Genomic DNA, 17449 nt, shown 5'->3' with positions numbered 1-17449 from the left:
TTTAGAGCTGAGACTAATCTCGTATGTATTGATTAATTTTTAATGGGGAGAGATAATCATTGTATATTCCTTGATTGTTTCTCTACAATAAAGCATGCACCTCCTAATCATATTTTCTTTAAAAATACTTTGTTAGTCTCAGCCTGCCTGAGATATTGAAGTACAATTCAACTGATAGTGAAGTGCAATTGAAGTACGATTCAACTGATAGTGAACACATTTCAAATGTTTATTAAAAGTTCTGAGTAAGAAAAATTCCTTGAAAATCGGCTGTCCCTTTGGAATTTTTTACTCAAGGTGTGGTTAGTTTGGAGAGAGAGGAAGGTTAAGTAGACTTTGTGTTCTTAGCGTGAATTTCAAGGGCTCCAGAATTTTGGCGCCCCACATAGGATACACTTTCTCTCATTGGAGATCTTGAAGGCCTGATAAAAACAGGTGAAAAAATAGAAACTATTCTTAAGCATTGTCCTTTGACACCAACCTGGCTGGCCTCCATCTTGTATATCATCTCTGCCCATGACCTTGCTCCTGTAGTAATTGCTGTTTAGAGTAACCTCCCTTTAGTACCTTACTTGTCTTCCAAAGCCCTGGGCCAGCTGTGACTTTTCCACAGATTTCTTGGACCATTCAAGCTTGTATCAGATTCTTCTTTCCTTGAAATCCTGTAACATTTATTGATCATGTCTTTCATTTGGAAGTTTCATTATAAAACGCATTATGCTTGTATCTCTGTGTTTTTCATGAGTATTTTGTTTACCCAACTTGTTGCCCAGTATGTCTTGTTAAGGACGGGAATTATCTTAGACTGTTTTGTGTCCCTTGCAGCACCTGCCAGTAATGGGCACAATATCTTATCGAATGAACAAACCTTCCGCAAATAGGTTCATTTGTACCAGTTCACCAGCTTTGCACGGGTTTTTGAACTGTTTCATCTTTGTTGACCACTCTAGGTTGCCAGGGCAGAATTTCAGGGAAGAAAGCAAGGAAAGAAGGGAATTCACATTTGTAGGCATGATGCTGGACTTTTATCACTCCTTACCTCATCTCATCCTCAAAATAATCATATGTGATAGGTTATTCTAATTTTCATTTTACAGTTCAGGAAACTGAGGCACATAGCCAATAAGTGGCAGAGGGAGTTAAAACTAAAAGGCTGTCTATCTCCCAAGACCCTACGCATTCTAACACAACATGCTGTCTGACAGATTTATTCAAGATGTCTAGAAACCAATTTTAAAAATTTGAAAAGATGTAATCCATTGTACAACAACCAATATTACATTAAAATTTTCAGTTCTTAATACATCAACAAACTCAAAAAGACTTCTTGATTTATAAAATAATACCTTAAAGTATAAAACTCCATGAGTATATTTTAAATGACTTATGAAGTTGGGCATACAAACTTTTTTAAAAATAAAACATAGCTGTTGTGTAAAACTGTACTCACCATTCATACATGAAACCTGAATATGTATTTTGGAAAAAGAATCTTGACTTTTATTTCATATTTGTCAATTTTACTTATATACCTGTCCTAACACAAGAATTATTTTTATATCAAATAATTATAAATATGATTTCTAATGCATTCTAACATTAATGTTAACATTATTATAAAATAATAATCGCCTTTTGTGAAACTATTCTAATTCGATTTATTTAACAATAATTTGGTTTTTGAGATCTGACTTAGTACAAAGTGCCTTGCTTGATGCTGAACAATAGGCAACATATATTGTTCCCTGTGGCGCATCTAGAGACTAGCGGGGTGACAGGTGTAGTGACGACTAACACAAAGGACTGAGTGAAGAAGCTTGGGCAGTGGGAGTGGGAGAAGGGGTAACCAGTGATGATAGTCAGCGTGCCTCAAGTTTCCACACTTGAACATTGGCATCGTGAGGATATTTGCAAGTCTTAACCAGTGAACGGCTGGTATTAGATTCTTAAGGTAAAGAGAGTTCCCCTCATCCTTGCCCAGAGGCATGGAAAATATTAGATTATCGCGTTTGAATAGAGATGAAAACAGTAAATGGCATTCCCAATGTTTGTTGGTGTTGTTGTTTCATTCCTCAGCACCCATAACCCAGGGAACTGGAGTCAACTTCCCAATTGGAGAAATCCCAAGCCAACCATACTATCATGACATGAACTCGGGGGTCAATCTTCAGAGGTCGCTGTCTTCTCCACCAAGCAGGTAACTGCAACAGGAGTTGCTTTTGTTCTCAGTCTGTATGCAAATAGGTAGATAAGTAGACATGCAGATAGATAGGTACGCAGGTAAAGAGAAGGGGGACGTAAAGCAAAGAGTTCAAGATTCTTGCTGATTTTACACAAAGTTTTAATCTTTCCTGGTTAAATTTATTTTGAAATTTGAAAGTTAAATTGTTGTTCAAAGCATTTTAAAAAGTCTTTTTGGGGAGACGAGGGAACTATGAAAATGTATTAATATTCTCTTATATGAAGTATTATAACTCTATAAGTAATTCTTTTGGTGACTTTAAAAATGATGTTGCCATAGCAAAGATCCCTGGTTTAGGATTGATTCATCCAACTTTTACCCTAATACCATGTCCAAGCTGGGGATAATGAAACGTGAAAAATAAAATGTGTCATTTACTTAACCTTAAAAGGCCTTATTCTAGGCAACAGGTTTGCCAAGTTCTTCAATTAGTTGATGTTCTTTGAATAATTTAGTTAACTCTCAGTTACCAGTGAAAGTATTACCTGCTCTGAGATTTGGCCTAACCAGCCTTTGTTGGGGAACAGCTACAGTGAGGTGACTTTGCCTTTTAGTTCTCTGCTGACATTCTCATATTTCTCTCTTGACCTTCTGATTGTAACTTTCAGTCCCACAGGAGTTTAAAAAGAGATCTCCTATTTAAATGAGGGAAAATTAACTTGGCAAGTTGTAGTACATAGGATTTCATGATATGTTCCCCTGTTGTTGAATGATAGAAGAGGGCTGAGTGTGAATAAGACAAATAAATATTATAGCTTTATTGGGGTTTTTTGAGTTGGATCTTCAGTATAGGAAGAGCAATCTCATTTCCATAGCCTTAAATATACCCACGATCAGTTAGAAGATCATACGTGAGTTCCAGAGCAAAACATATATTTCACAGTATCAACTGTTAAAAAATTTAAAAATCTGGATAACTATATTCCTATGCTATCCTCAAAAACAAAAATTAATTGCATTTGAATTACTTATGGGGCTATGCACATTTGTTTGTTTATTAACTAAGTTCAATTTGATGTCATTTATGGTCAAACTATATTTTCGTATAGTTAGATTGCATAGCAAGATAATAGGGTTTATTATCATTAAAACTGTCTGTGATATGGTGAAGTGTTAAAAATGCTTTAGTTTTTCTAAATTTAAAATGTGAATAGTAATTTTTATTTTGTCTGGTGGATTGGTATGCTGTCAACACAGATCTTTCCTCATGATCATTCAGTATCAGATACTATGTCATTCAAATAAATAAAGGTTTAAGAAACATTTCTCTATTATTTCCTTATGAAAATCTTTTCCCCCTCATTTCAAGTTTTCCATACATATTTACAGCTGATTTACAGATGGGAGAATTAGATTAAAGGAGGCTTAAAAAATACATTTTAACTTTGGATACCCTACAAAGAAACTAAAGAAACTGTTTACTCTCACTGTGGTTTAGCATGGATAGAAATTGCCATCTTCTACATCATGTTAATACTCTGGGAGTTGTGAGCCAAATATTAATCACAAATGTATCTATGAATATACCCAGACATGCACATGCTTCCAGGATTTGGAAACAGTGTAGTAGAAAGAGCACAGTCTCAGAAGTCAGAAGTCCTTACTTTGTGTCAGACTGCTTCCATTAACGTGCCCCGGGCAATTGATTTTCTCCAAACTTGTCTTCCCACTTCTATGAAAATGGAGGATTGGTTTATGTGTATGGCTTCTAAAGTGAATTACAACTCTGAAATCCTATTAGGTTTATTATCCATTAGGTTTATTATCACTGTATAAAGTTCATTCAGAAGATATCTTTTTTAGTTTTTATTTCCATAGGTGTGAATAAGATTTTTTTTAAGGAAAAAATATCCATTTCTATACTCATAACTTACTGTTTAATAGGGTATTGGTGGAGATGTTTGAAAGCAGTATATCAAGCAATATGGCATGTGGCATAGAATAGCTTTGTAATCTCTGCTCTAAATATTCACTTTTCTTAGTAATTGAGATAAAACTATGTTTTCTTTATTAAAATATAATATTTTGAAAGTTATTTTGGTTTGAATTTGGCAATGGCCTGTTTTTCATGGTTGATCTTAAGAATAAAGGATCAATAACCTAAGTTTTTAGGAAAAAAATCTAAAAACAATAAATGCTGGAAAAGGTGTGGTGAAAAGGGAACCCTCCTACACTGTTGGTGGGAGTGTAAATTGATACAACCACTATGGAAAACAGTATGGAGGTTCCTTAAAAAACTAAAAATAGAACTACCGTATGACCCAGCAATCCCATTACTGGGTGTATACCCTGAGAAAACCATAATTCAAAAAGAGACATGTACCACAATGTTCAATGCAGCACTATTTACAATAGCCAGGACATGGAACCAAGCTAAATGTCCATCGACAGATGAATGAATAAAGAAGATGTGGCACATATATACAATGGAATATTACTCAGCCATAAAAAGAAACGAAATTGAGTTATTTGTAGTGAGGTGGACGGACCCAGAGTCTGTGATACAGAGTGAAGTAAGTCAGAAAGAGAAAAGCAAATACCATATGCTAACACATATATATGGAATCTAAAAAAAAAAAAAAAAGAACGGTTCTGATGAACCTAGTTGCAGGGCAGGAATAAAGATGTAGACAGAGAATGGACTTGAGGACACGGGGTGGGAGGGGGAAGCTGGGGCGAAGTGAGAGTAGCGTTGACGTATATGCACTACCGAATGTAAAATAGTTAGCTAGTGGGAAGCAGCAGCATGATCTCCCTCTGCTTTGCAGTGACCTAGAGAGGTGGGATAGGGAGGATGGGAGGGAGGCCCACAAGGGAGGGGATATGGGGACATATGTATGCATATAGCTGATTCACCTTGTTGTACAACAGAAAGTAACACAGTATTGTGAAGCAATTATACTCCAATAAAGATATATTTAAAGAAAAAGGATATATGAAATAGTTTATAATCAGTAAAGTACTATAAAATTTTTAATATTATTAAATATAGGGTTGCTACTAATAATTACTATCTTATAAGTGTCTTGTAAATGCCAGCGACTAAATGCATGAGCTTTACATTTAATAACTCATTTAATCCTCTCAACCACTCCCCTTTTTATTATTTCCATTTTACAGATGATTAAACTGAGTTTAGGAAGGTTAAGGAGTTTACTTATCTTTGAATTGATATGAAGGGATTACATTTTTAATGACAAGTGCTGTACGAATGAACGTTATTCATATTGATAATAATTATGAGTCAGGTACAATCAATAACAATTTTTAAATTAGTATACCTATCACATTAAGAATTCACTTTTTAGTACTGAAAATAGTATTCTACTACTGGAAATGTATTTCAACATGTAAATATAATAAAAACCATATTTGTTAGGCAGGTATAGTTCTGATATGTTATAATAAATGATACGTACAACTAGAAATGTCTGCTACTCCTATTGATGTCTTGAATACTCACCATTATTTCAAAATGGTTCTGAGATACTGTTACTTGTGTTTGTGGAAATTTCCACAGTAAGAATATTCTCAGATTATGTATTTTCAGATGCTACGCATCTTTCTAGAAATCCCATTAACGTTAACTATTGTCATATTTTAACAGCAAAAGACCCAAAACTATATCCATAGATGAAAATATGGAACCAAGTCCTACAGGAGACTTTTATCCCTCTCCGAATTCACCAGCTGCTGGAAGTCGAACATGGCATGAAAGAGATCAAGGTGAGTAATAAGGCGTTGCGTCTAGGAACAGTAGAGTAAAATGTCAACTCCTTTCATAAATTTCATTTAGTCAAAATTTCATAATTGAATCAATATGGATTATATTTTTTTCATGAAATGATTGCAATAAAATTATTTTAAAGGTCATGTACTGGTCAGATCTTGTTAAAGTTAAGTTACAAAATTCCCATATTTTTATGTGTTTATTAAACTTTTTTTTTTTAGACAAAATGATCTTTTAGAACCCTCAGTGTGTGTGTGACTGACGATGACCTGGCTACATTAGTTGGCTGGATTGTAGCAGAAGCACAAGTTCTGATTCAGTCAAATCAATTTGCTCCTCTTAATGGGGTATTTTAAGGAGGAGCCAAGCTTTAAGCGGTTCGCAGGTGCAAGTTACTGAAAGTTCCCATTTAAAGGAAACCATACTTCCTTTTGGAAGTAGGTACAACATGAACAATAAATAAAAGTGTAATGTAAGACACTTGGTGTCTGAGTCGATCTAGTTATTCTATCTAGATAAAACTAGAACCCAGTTCTAGGGCAGCTCTAGGGAAAAATATAACCTTAAGGAGTAGGTATTATTTGACTCTCTGAATTCATACTTTGCTCTTTTTCATTCTTAAAATCTATTGGATTAAATATATTTCATCGGACATACTCATGCCTTTTTGCCACAGAAGGAGATGATTAAACATGGAAACAAAGATTAGCTAACAATTTTTGTTGGTATGTGTGCAAATATGACTTATATCAGCAGCACAAAATGTACTTGAAAATTCTTTTAAATAAAATTCTCCATTTTCTTAAAAATGTAAAAAAAAAAGAGCTCATTATCAGTGTTTTTCAGCCCATGACTTGGGCGTGTGTATCTGAGGGTTGAGGAGCTGCATGTCCAGTAATCTCAGGAGACCAAATAGCTCTGAAGCTTAGCAGTTAAAGCCAAAGTTCAGGACTCCTTTTCTGCTGTTCCGTGTTTTCCTACCGAGGGCCATAGCATTTAAAGAATGGTGAAACATCTTCATGGAGGAATTGACATTGAGTCAGCTGGGTCTCCTTTAGCATGCTGAGATTTTTAACTAGTAAAGAAGGGGACAGCGTGGGCACAGACAAAAGCACAGGCAAGAATTGAGGTGGGGAAGCAAGTTTCTGAATGGCCATGTATGAGCCCTGTGGTGGGAGGCTGTGTGTGTGGATGGAAATAAAGGGAGATCGTTTTAAGGAAGGATTTGAAAATCAGCTGGAGGGTTTGGGCTCTGAGATCTTACTCCACCTCCGCAATCTATTCTTTAGACAGAACCATCTTTTAAAACATAATAATGTCATATCACTCCCCTACTTCAGTCACGTCCTGCTCCTCTTAGGAGAAAATCAGAGTTCCTTCCTATGATCCACAGACCTTTTTCTTGTCCTCTGGCCTCTTGACCACTGCTCCAGCCTCAGCAGGGGCCGTCTGCTTCCTTCTTGCACTTGAGCCTACTGCTTTGTTTAGATTTGGAAATGCAATACCCAAGACCTTCATATAAGCCATGCCCTCTGGAGGGCTCCTCTTCTGTCTCGTCATCTGGCAAATTCTTGGTCAATTTTCAGGTCCCAGCCTAAACTGAGGAATTTCAATCTAAAACAGGTCTTTACCTCTTGACACCTTGTATTGTTCCTTCATTGTGCTTATAATACTTAGTTCCGTATTTGTTTATGGAATTAATTGTCTAAATCTATAGATACTATGAGGGCAGGGACTTTATCTGTTTGGCTACTGTGTAACCAGCGCCTGGGAACCATACACAACACTTAGTGCTTAGTAGGGGCAAATAAACATTTGTTGGCTACATGAACCATTGATAGGCAGAACACCAGTTTCATTAGCAAAGGCAGGAAATAACAAGGACTTAACCAGACTTGCAGAAGTAAGAATAAAAACAAAACCCTCACCCCTTTATATTTTATTGCTTGTTTTACTGACATTGTCAGCTTTTTCTAAACAAAGCCATATTTTCCTCATCAGAAAATTGTTCTGGAAAAGATTCTAATGGTAATAACGATAACATTGTGAATGTGTGGCAATGGATGTGTTGTGCAGAAGTGTAGGTGTTCTTTATTATAGAGAGTGTCACTCTGTAAGAATTGATTCCTCTTTCAGCCTATTGAATAAAGCCAATCTCAAATCATATTATAAAACATTTTTGAAAAGTAGAAGGGAAACTGTCATTCTTTTCTTTTTGTAAAATTGTTGTATTGTCTTGGTGATTTTCTTTTGTCAAGATGACTGGAATTATTGGAGAAGTCTGTAAAGGCATATTAAGAGTAAGAAAGAATGATCCATTTTCATGTGTGCTTAGAAAAAAAAGTCTGTCATTTTAATTCTGAAGACTGAAGATTTTGTAATGTGCACAGGAAGCCCTTGTGGGAAGAAGACTTCAACTACAATGAAAACATGAAGGCAGGGCAGTACTATCTTTCTAAATTTGCTAAGCCAAATGTAGTCCTTTTGTTTGATGAAAACTGCTTTCTTTAAACTTGCAAAGTAAAATGCCCATCGTTGTTCTTGTCTATCTTCAAATGTTCTTTAGACATACTTGCCTGTCATGAAGGGAGTTTTCTAAAGGGCATATTGAGTACCACTCGATACTGTAATCGCTTTAGTACATGTCTAAAAATCCCTGTGCTAATTGTATGCAATAACTACTTACTGGTTGCTTAAAATTTATTTGTGCTTATAATTGGCAGAAATGTTTAAAATTCACTGTGAATTATTTCCTGGGTCTGCCTTAGTTATTTGTGTTAACTTTGCATTAACATCTACTCTTACCATAACCCTTAACAAAACTGAGTGAAATATGCGAATCAAAAATAACAAAATTATGGACAGTATGTGGCATTCCACCTTCCCTTATAATCTGAACCACAAACCTAAACCTTTGAGATTTATTCCAAGTAGGCAAAAATAAAGGATATAGTGTAACTAAATGATTATACTCATTTCATTTAAAAAATTAGGCAAAATTTTAATACAAAATCTAGATTCATGCAATGACAAATATTCCTGTATTTTAATAATTTAATGAAAAAAGTGTTTTTATTTTAGCATACTATAGACATAATTATATCTTTATGTCTTTTCAAAGCACAAAAAAGTTAGAATTTCCTGGACATAAAAGAGTTGTAATTTTAATTTTGTAGAATATAGACATGAACATTTTCAAACTGAACACTGCTTAATAGGGTTAAACATTTCGTAGGAATCTTTATAATTTGCTTAAATTTCTTCTGATAAATAGTGATAGAAATTAAATTTGTTAGAAGCTACATTACATAATGTTTATGTTTTAACTTTATATTCTTCTATACATAAAGAAAGAAAAAAGAAAACTGGGCCAGTAAGAAAGGGATGTACAGCAGCTGTTACATTCTTTCCTAGATTCTAGAATATTTTTTTCTTGCTTAGTCTCTTTTATGAATTCCCTAGTCTTAAACCTCGTGACTGGTTCTACCTCTGTTGAAAACTTTGTTTTTTGGATACTGCTTTCCATCATTTTAATGGTTAAATTAATAGAACCAGGATAGCCTATCAATTTGCATGTTGAAAATTTCTTTTATTATTCTAATACTTACCCCACAAAATATTCCATCTGAGAGCTTGTCTACCTTAAATTTTTTCCCACCTGAGCCAGTTCACAGACTAAATTCCTCATTGATATAATTCTCTTGAAATCATTACAGTAGTCCTTTGTAACTTCTGATGTAAGAGGAAAAATAGAGGCAGGTCTTGGTTTTTCCTCTAATTTAAGTTACTTTCTTGGGACTAAAGCTTGTAGTATTTTCGGCCAGAAATTTAACAGACTAGTAATTGGTATGCTTGAACATTTGAAACAATTCTTTGTATCACTTTGTCTCTGCCATTCTAATAGTCGCTGATCCGTCTAAGCCTGAATATAAAACTCCTAAAACGCTATTTAATAGACGTTTAGTGATATGGTAAATATGTTTGTAATATACAGCTGGGCTTTCTAAATGGAAAATTTAACAGCTTCTTAGTCTAATGAGTACTTAAACAACTTGTAATCTTAGATAAAATGTAAATTCAGAAAGACTTTTAATGCAGTAAAATTTTATTAGTTCCTACACATTTAGAATTTGAGATAATTGAACTAAATTAACATTTATCAAATGCCTATTATTTGCCAGGACTTTTCTAGGCATTGGGCACATAAATATGAATAAATTAAATTTCCAGCCCTTGACCTGCTGAACAGAAATACAAATTTTTATTATTTATGAAAACAGTTTCTTCACAGAGAATAAATAATGTAAATCAGGTTATGAGGGGACTATCTCCATGCCCAACTTACTTTTAAGCATTATGAGAAGTAAATCTTTACACAAAAATCAATAAATTGGTAAGTTAGCAAAAACTAGCACTACTTAGAGGTGTATTGGTATGTAATTACAATTTTAAGAGTAGTTTAAAAATTTATACTGGACTCTCAAATAGCAGTATTTAGGCATCACATTCTGGTTGCTATAGGTACCAGAAAAAAGCACTATTTAAAAAAATTTATAGTTCTGTTGTACAGAGAAGTCTTCAGCTAGTTTTTCTGAAGTTTTAATACATTTCCAATCCCTAGAGATTTATTTGTGATAAATTTGCAAATGTTCTCATTAGTAATAGAGTCTTATATGTTGTGCTCAATTTTAATTTGCACTTTATAGAGTTCTGTAAGGATATGGTTTTAAATAAATAATGAATTAAGCCAAAGGGCTCAAGGGAACACTGGGGGCTAAAGAGTAATAATGCCAGCTTAGTATCATGCATTTAATCAAGTATAGGAAATAAATAACAATCAGTAGAGTGTGGTGACACTGATAGAACCAGAATCAGAGACCAGCCTTTCGTAAGTTTAAAAAAATATTAATAGATATGCTATATACAAGAGCATTCAACTAAGTTTGGAAATTTTTATTTAAACAAAAATTTAAACTTTTTTATTCATAAATGAGTTTGTAGACTATTTAATATACTACTGTGTGCTGTGAATGTGAATATCCATGAGTGGATATTGACTGGATATGTTTATTAAGTGTGCGACTTCAGAACCTTTTTTCCCCCATCTAAGAATCTAGGGAGATTTAGTCCTACGTTCAAACCTTGGAAAACAGTGCTGTAGCCCAAACTACAGTCTGACAAATGATAAACTCTCAAGGTTCTTCTAGCTGTAGAAGTTGGGTGAATGAGCAGCTTTCACAAATAGTTGAGTAACTACTGACATTAAATGAAGTCCTAGAAAATGGCAAGGAAACAGCTTAGTAATCTCCTGGAAGAATGTTTAAGCTCCCTTTGGGGACCAGATAGAACACCAGCAATTCCTTACATTCCTAGAGTTTGTATCACAAGGATTAAATATCAAATGTTCAAATATCAAATTTTGAACCAGACAAAATCAAAGATACAAGCGCTTTTGATGGATACGTGTGAAGAGATGGCTTGAATTTAATGTTTAAGTACAATTTTAAAGTTTTTTTGTTTAGCTTATTATTAAAAAAATATCAAAAATCAAGAACTTACAGTTCTTACAGAACTTGAAATGACTCTCCATATATTATGTCTTCGGAGGGGAAACTCTGGGGATGCCTTCATCATAGTGTATTTCATTCTCTTCGGCTACACTGCTGTAGTTGAAAAATCACATTATGAACATCTTTCAAACAGAAAGGAAGACAATACGTTGTTGGTGAAGGCTTTCATCAGAATTCCTTACATTGCCTACTAATTAACAGAGGTTTGTGCTCTTTTCATGTGTTCTACTCAGGAAGAGCATTTTGGATGGGACGCAACTTGTGTACATGCTAGAAGGGACAATACTACTTACTAGGGGAAAGTGATACTCATATTTCTGTCTTCTGGAGCCTTAATGATTTGAAAATACAGCATTTTGTAGAAAAACCATCATGGATAATCAGTTTGAAAAAAATAGCAACTTGCTGTGTGACACTGGCTCTCTAGATTGGTAGAACACAGTCTAAATTAGGAAAGTGGAAAATCCATGGGAGACAGTGTGCTTCGTTATCCTAGTGTACCATGAAAAGTTTCTTAGAGTGGTAAAAGGTTTTATTTCAAATCCATTTACACATTAATATCCTATTTAAGTTTATTTTGAAGTAGTTTGGAAAGCCAGTTTCTTTTGAGTTATTATACCACCAATATCATATACAATAAGAAGTTGATTTTTCAGGGATAGAACACAGATTATTAGAAGCCTTAGGGGAGACATAGTTCAAGCTCCTTATCTGACAGATAAGCAATCTAAGAATCAGAGAGGCTGTCTCATCCATAGTGTCCAGATAATTAAGAGCAGAGCCTAGGTCTTCTTTTTCAAAGGCTGATTTTTTTTTTTTTTTGTATTTTTCTGTTATCCTGCAACCCACCTAGGGAATCAATATATAAACTTACCTCCATAGGGAGAAATGGACTAGGAGAATTTGAACACTGCTTAACAAGTCTTGGCAGGCGAACAGTTCTAGGGAGCTTCATGGAAGATTCTGTTAGACCTTGTAGAACTAGAATAAGTGTAGAGGTGAATTTATGAGTTTTCAGGTTCTGGAAGAATTGTCATAACAAAATTTTGAGATGGTAAAATGTATATCTTCTTTTTTAAAAAATCAACCTCTTAATATTTGTGCCATGATTAAGTTTTTGAACTAAAAAAAAAAAGGGAGATATGAGTGCTTTTGATGGATAAATGTGGAGAAGAGCTGGTTTGGATGGAATGTTTAAGCACGATATTTAAAGTTTTAAAAAGCTTTTTGTTATAGAGAATGTCAAAAATAGAAAGAATCATAAAGTGAACTTCCATGTACCGTTTTTCAGCTTTAACTGTTACCAATATTTTGCCCACCTTGTTTCTTTCAATATCTTCCAGTTTTTTAAGTATTTTAAAGTAAATCCCAGATAATGTGTCATTTTACTTATAAATACTTAAGTTTCTAATAGACAATGATTTTTATTTTTAATACAACCCAATACCATTATTAATTTAACAAATATAACAATAATTCCTTAATACATACTGTATAACCCATGTGCAAATTCCCCAGAATATCATATAGGTTGTTTTGTTTAAATGAAGGTCCCAAACAGATCCAATACCATATTTGTATTTTCAACTTGTCTTTAACCTATAATAGTCCTATTACCTATTTTTATATTTACTCACTTTTGTATATCATTTATTTGTTGAATAAACCACATAAATTTAAATCTTTTCGTTCAACAAATACATTTAAACTGAGGAAAACCAGACCCTCCTGCCATTTGTGGCTACCATTTATTGAGCACTTACTCCTTTTCAGGATTGAGCTAAGACTTTACATATATCTTTCTTTTCAATCCTATTTAAAAACAAACAAACGTTTTACAGCTCATTAAGCTCATCACTACAGTGGTTAAGAAATTTGACATAGATACACAGATAAGTAGCAAAGACAGAATGGGAGCCCTTGTCTCTTCCGCTTCAGAATCCATGCTCATTATTACTATATATACTGCCTTCCAAAGAAGTCATTGTCATGCTGTGTTCACGGTTTTGCAAACTAGTTACAAAACCTCTATGACAGTTGTTTTTTTTCCTGACACATATGAAACTTTACTACAAATAAATACATATAATAGCAGAAGAGTTCACAGACTCCAGGGATTCATGAGTGCAGTCCTTGGGCTGGACTCAGGTTAAGAATCTCTTTTCCTTTTAATAATAAGATGTTGTTAATAAATAATCCTAAAGTCTAGAATGTCTTTAGTTGAGGTGTGTGACGTACATTCAGTTTAAACTGAGCTATGTGTGTCAAAATATAAAAATTATATATTTATATAATATAAATAAATAGTGGTATGGCCTTAGACAAAACACTTAATGTCAGTAAACTGAGTTTTCTCATCTGTGAGATAAAGTTGGATAGTAAGGTTCCTCTGTGTTCTAATGTTCTGGATTTTAAATTAATTGAAGTCAGAGTACTTACAGATCTTTAATACTTGAGTCTTTGAGCTTTCATTAACATGAATCTTTTTGAAGACTCTGAACATTTTCCATTTCCTAAATTATTTTTTAGATGTTTATTTTAAATGCTCTTGTTGAATAACTTGAAAATTGGCTGTTTAGGTGCTTGGAGGCCTCATATGTTTTGCCTTATACCTGAGGAATGTGCAGTTCTTACAAATACAAGCCCTGTCCTGCACTATTCTGGTACAACAAATGATTGAGAGAGATTGAGTTATTATAACAGAACATTGTTATGGGATCTGTGTCTCCTCCTTTGAAAATAAATGACTCAGCCAGACGGCAACATTTATATTTTCTCTAAATGACTAGGGATATAGCAATAGGAGACCATTATCCTGTGACAATATTCTGTTTCATTGACATTATCTCACAAATGTAATTGGTCCATTACTAAATAGAGGTTTTGTTACTGATCAATTTCACGTGATTTCTAAAACCATTAAGATAATAAATATGCCATCATAGTAATTTCATTCACAGGATGTTCTTTTTTTCTTCATTTACATTTGTTAAAGGAGAAATATAGATTTAGACTGAACTTAAAAACTACAACTTATACCAGTTTTGACTACTTTTCCATTAAAAGAAACGGAATATTGTGCAGAGTAATCATATTTGCATTGAGCTGCCAAAGTGACGACCTTAAAATTTTCGTGAATTTTTTTGTCTGCTACACTAAACCACATCAAATCATAATTGTTCCTAAGCAATTAGTTTACTACCTAAGTTTAGTGATTTTATTTGAAATAAGTTCCAGATCATTTCCAGGACTTTCCTGTAAATCCACTAAAGTAACACATCAGTAGAATCAACCCTAACCATTACCAGCATGTATAATAACAGCATTAGTAACAACCTAAACCTTGAGATGTCTTGTAGCATAAATGTTGCTAAATGCATGGCTTTTCCCCAAATGTTCTCTAAAAAGTCATCTGTAATCTTGTTAAATTAGAACTCTTCCAGTATCTTTCTGACTTTTACAGTTAAGGTTACAGTATTGATTTTATTTTATTGTCCATGGCTCTCAGATGCTTAACACTAATAAGCCTCTATAGCCAAGAGGTTCTCCCCAGAGGCATGGCGAATAGCAACTATTTACCTATGCCAATATTTAATAAGCATCTAAAATATACTCCAAATCTTGCATAATTGTTTGGTGCTTTTCCTCCTTTCAAATTAGATTTTCTGACATTACTCAAGATACTTTATCATCGTCTGTCTGTTGAAATGAAATTGCTTAATGGACAAAAGTATTTTGAAGTGTTTTTTAAAAATAAGTTTTCATTTATTCAGTATTCACTCTTTTAGCATTGTTCTTCACTATTCAAGGCTTTTTTTTTTTTTTTTTTTTTTAATGTCTCAGGAAGGTGTTCGTGAGCTTCAAAGGGGTTTGAGCTTTAACTTGGTATTGGGTGTTGGTGTAGCCTGGAGTCTTTTTTTTAAATAGAGCTGTGATAAACAGAGACTTGTAGAAACATGCTACTTACAGGCTTGGGTTGGAATATACTATATAGAGAGACTTAAATTATCACAAAAGGTTTCAAATTGCTCAAGGATGTAGTAATATGCTTGTGTAGTTAAGATTAAATAACTCAGAGATTAAAGTAAGAATTTTCATATATTTAACATGAAGACTACCATATTTTCTGTTTTCTCCTTTGAAAAAGAAGTGATTTCCTTAAAAGAAAACAAGATTGAGAAATCTAATTGAAGATGATATCTTATCTCTTCTTAATGTAGTTTGCCGATTTTCCGAAGTTATTTTAGAGTGTGATAAATATATATATATGGAGATACTTTCTTAACATGGCAGCTAATTATTTTTTGAATCATCTGGCATCATCATCAAACTACTGTAGTGGGATTAAGTCCATATGTCTTGTCATAACATTCAGAGCTTTTTGTTAACTTGGAGTGTGTAGGAAGGACTTATTCACATTTGCCACAGAATCATAAAATTTTACATCTAGAAGACTCCTTAGAAACAGATATTCAGATATTTCTTTTCAATTGTATTCTCAAAAATATATTGTTTTGCCTTTAGCCAACTAAATTGCAAACGTTACATTGAAGCGTTTCATTTTACATTTTTGTAGCATCCAATATCTAAGACCAGTGAGGCATTTCCTTCTTAAAGCGTAATGTCTGGCTCAGTATCAAGATCCGGTGTTGTCCACCCATCACTGGGAACTATTTATAATATTCTATGGACCTACAAGCAGTATTTTTTTCTCCAAATATGTATTTTACCATTTTTTATTATAAAAGTAAATATTATTTGTGGGGGATTTGAAAAACAAATTGTCAAATATAAACAAGAAAATAAAAGTCACCTGTAATTCTATCACATGGAGATAACTCATGTTAATATTTGGATATATTATATGCCAGTCTATTGTCTATATATTTTTTTATGCATATCCTATATATTCTATGTCAAGTAAAATTTTTGCACTAAATTGGGCTTATACAATATATGCTATTTTGTAAATTCTTTTCGGTTTTTTTTTTTTTTTGGTCTTTTATTTATAATATAATAGCATGTTACCATGTCCTTCAATTTCCAGTTTATAATGCTGCATAGTATGCCACCCTTTGGCTCTACTCTACAGTTTTGAAGGTCTGCTTTACTTGTGGATGTTTAGTTTCCAAGTTTTTATATAGTTAATAAAGATACAGTGAACATCGTTGCATACAAATCTTTGTACTTAAATCTGATCATTTTGTTCCTGTCTAGTTCTATTCATTGTCCCCGGTACCTGGCATATTGTTTGGCACTAAGTCACCAAATACATAGATGCTCAATGAAATTTTGTTAAAGGAATAAATACATTCCTACTGTAGAATTCCTGAGTTAAATATTATGTCCATTTCTAAGGCTTTTGATAAATACTGGCACAAAATCTGGAAAGGTCTTATGAATTTATATTCTCACTAGCAGTGCCTGAGTGGTTTGTTTAACTCCACTGTCATATCCATACTATTTAGACACAGCACATGGCTCTATAAGCAATTTTGAAGCATGTCCTCTGAAATATCTTTAAAGAACAGTGAACCTATGGCCTTGTGACTCTACCCATGCACCTCTTTTCTGTCATTTATATTTCATTTAAACCATTGGGCATCACAGTACATCTTTTCTTCCCAGGAGCTGAGAGAGCCCCATTTTATTGTGAAGGAAATGGAGAAATGGAGAGGGTACCTCAGGGAATATGCAAAGCTTTCAAGTAAAGACACCTACTTGGTCTCTCTCCTTTCTTGTCCTACAGACTCAATCCCTCGAGGCACTTCCCCACATAGGTCCTTTTTTTTTTTTTTTTTAACATCTTTATTGGAGTATACTTGCTTTACAATGGTGTGTTAGCTTCTGCTTTATAACAAAGTGAATCAGCTATACATATACATATATCCCCATATCTCCTCCCTC

General features: G+C 33.7%; 1 protein-coding gene across 6 annotated transcripts in view; it reads left to right on the top strand.

Moving 5' to 3' along the window:
- Positions 1-17449, top strand: part of NFIB (nuclear factor I B) — a 235660-nt gene that overhangs the window by 167939 nt on the left and 50272 nt on the right. For all 6 annotated transcript variants that reach the window (XM_068551883.1, XM_068551881.1, XM_068551880.1 and 3 more), the window contains exons 5-6: positions 2077-2197; positions 5850-5968. In XM_068551883.1, the coding sequence (XP_068407984.1) occupies positions 2077-2197; positions 5850-5968 (240 nt within the window). The remainder of the gene's footprint in view (positions 1-2076; positions 2198-5849; positions 5969-17449) is intronic.

This window comes from Eschrichtius robustus, chromosome 10 (genome assembly GCF_028021215.1).
Source record: "Eschrichtius robustus isolate mEscRob2 chromosome 10, mEscRob2.pri, whole genome shotgun sequence".
In the NCBI taxonomy this organism is placed as follows: Eukaryota; Metazoa; Chordata; class Mammalia; order Artiodactyla; family Eschrichtiidae; genus Eschrichtius; species Eschrichtius robustus.
This window is presented reverse-complemented; position numbering and strand designations above follow the sequence as displayed.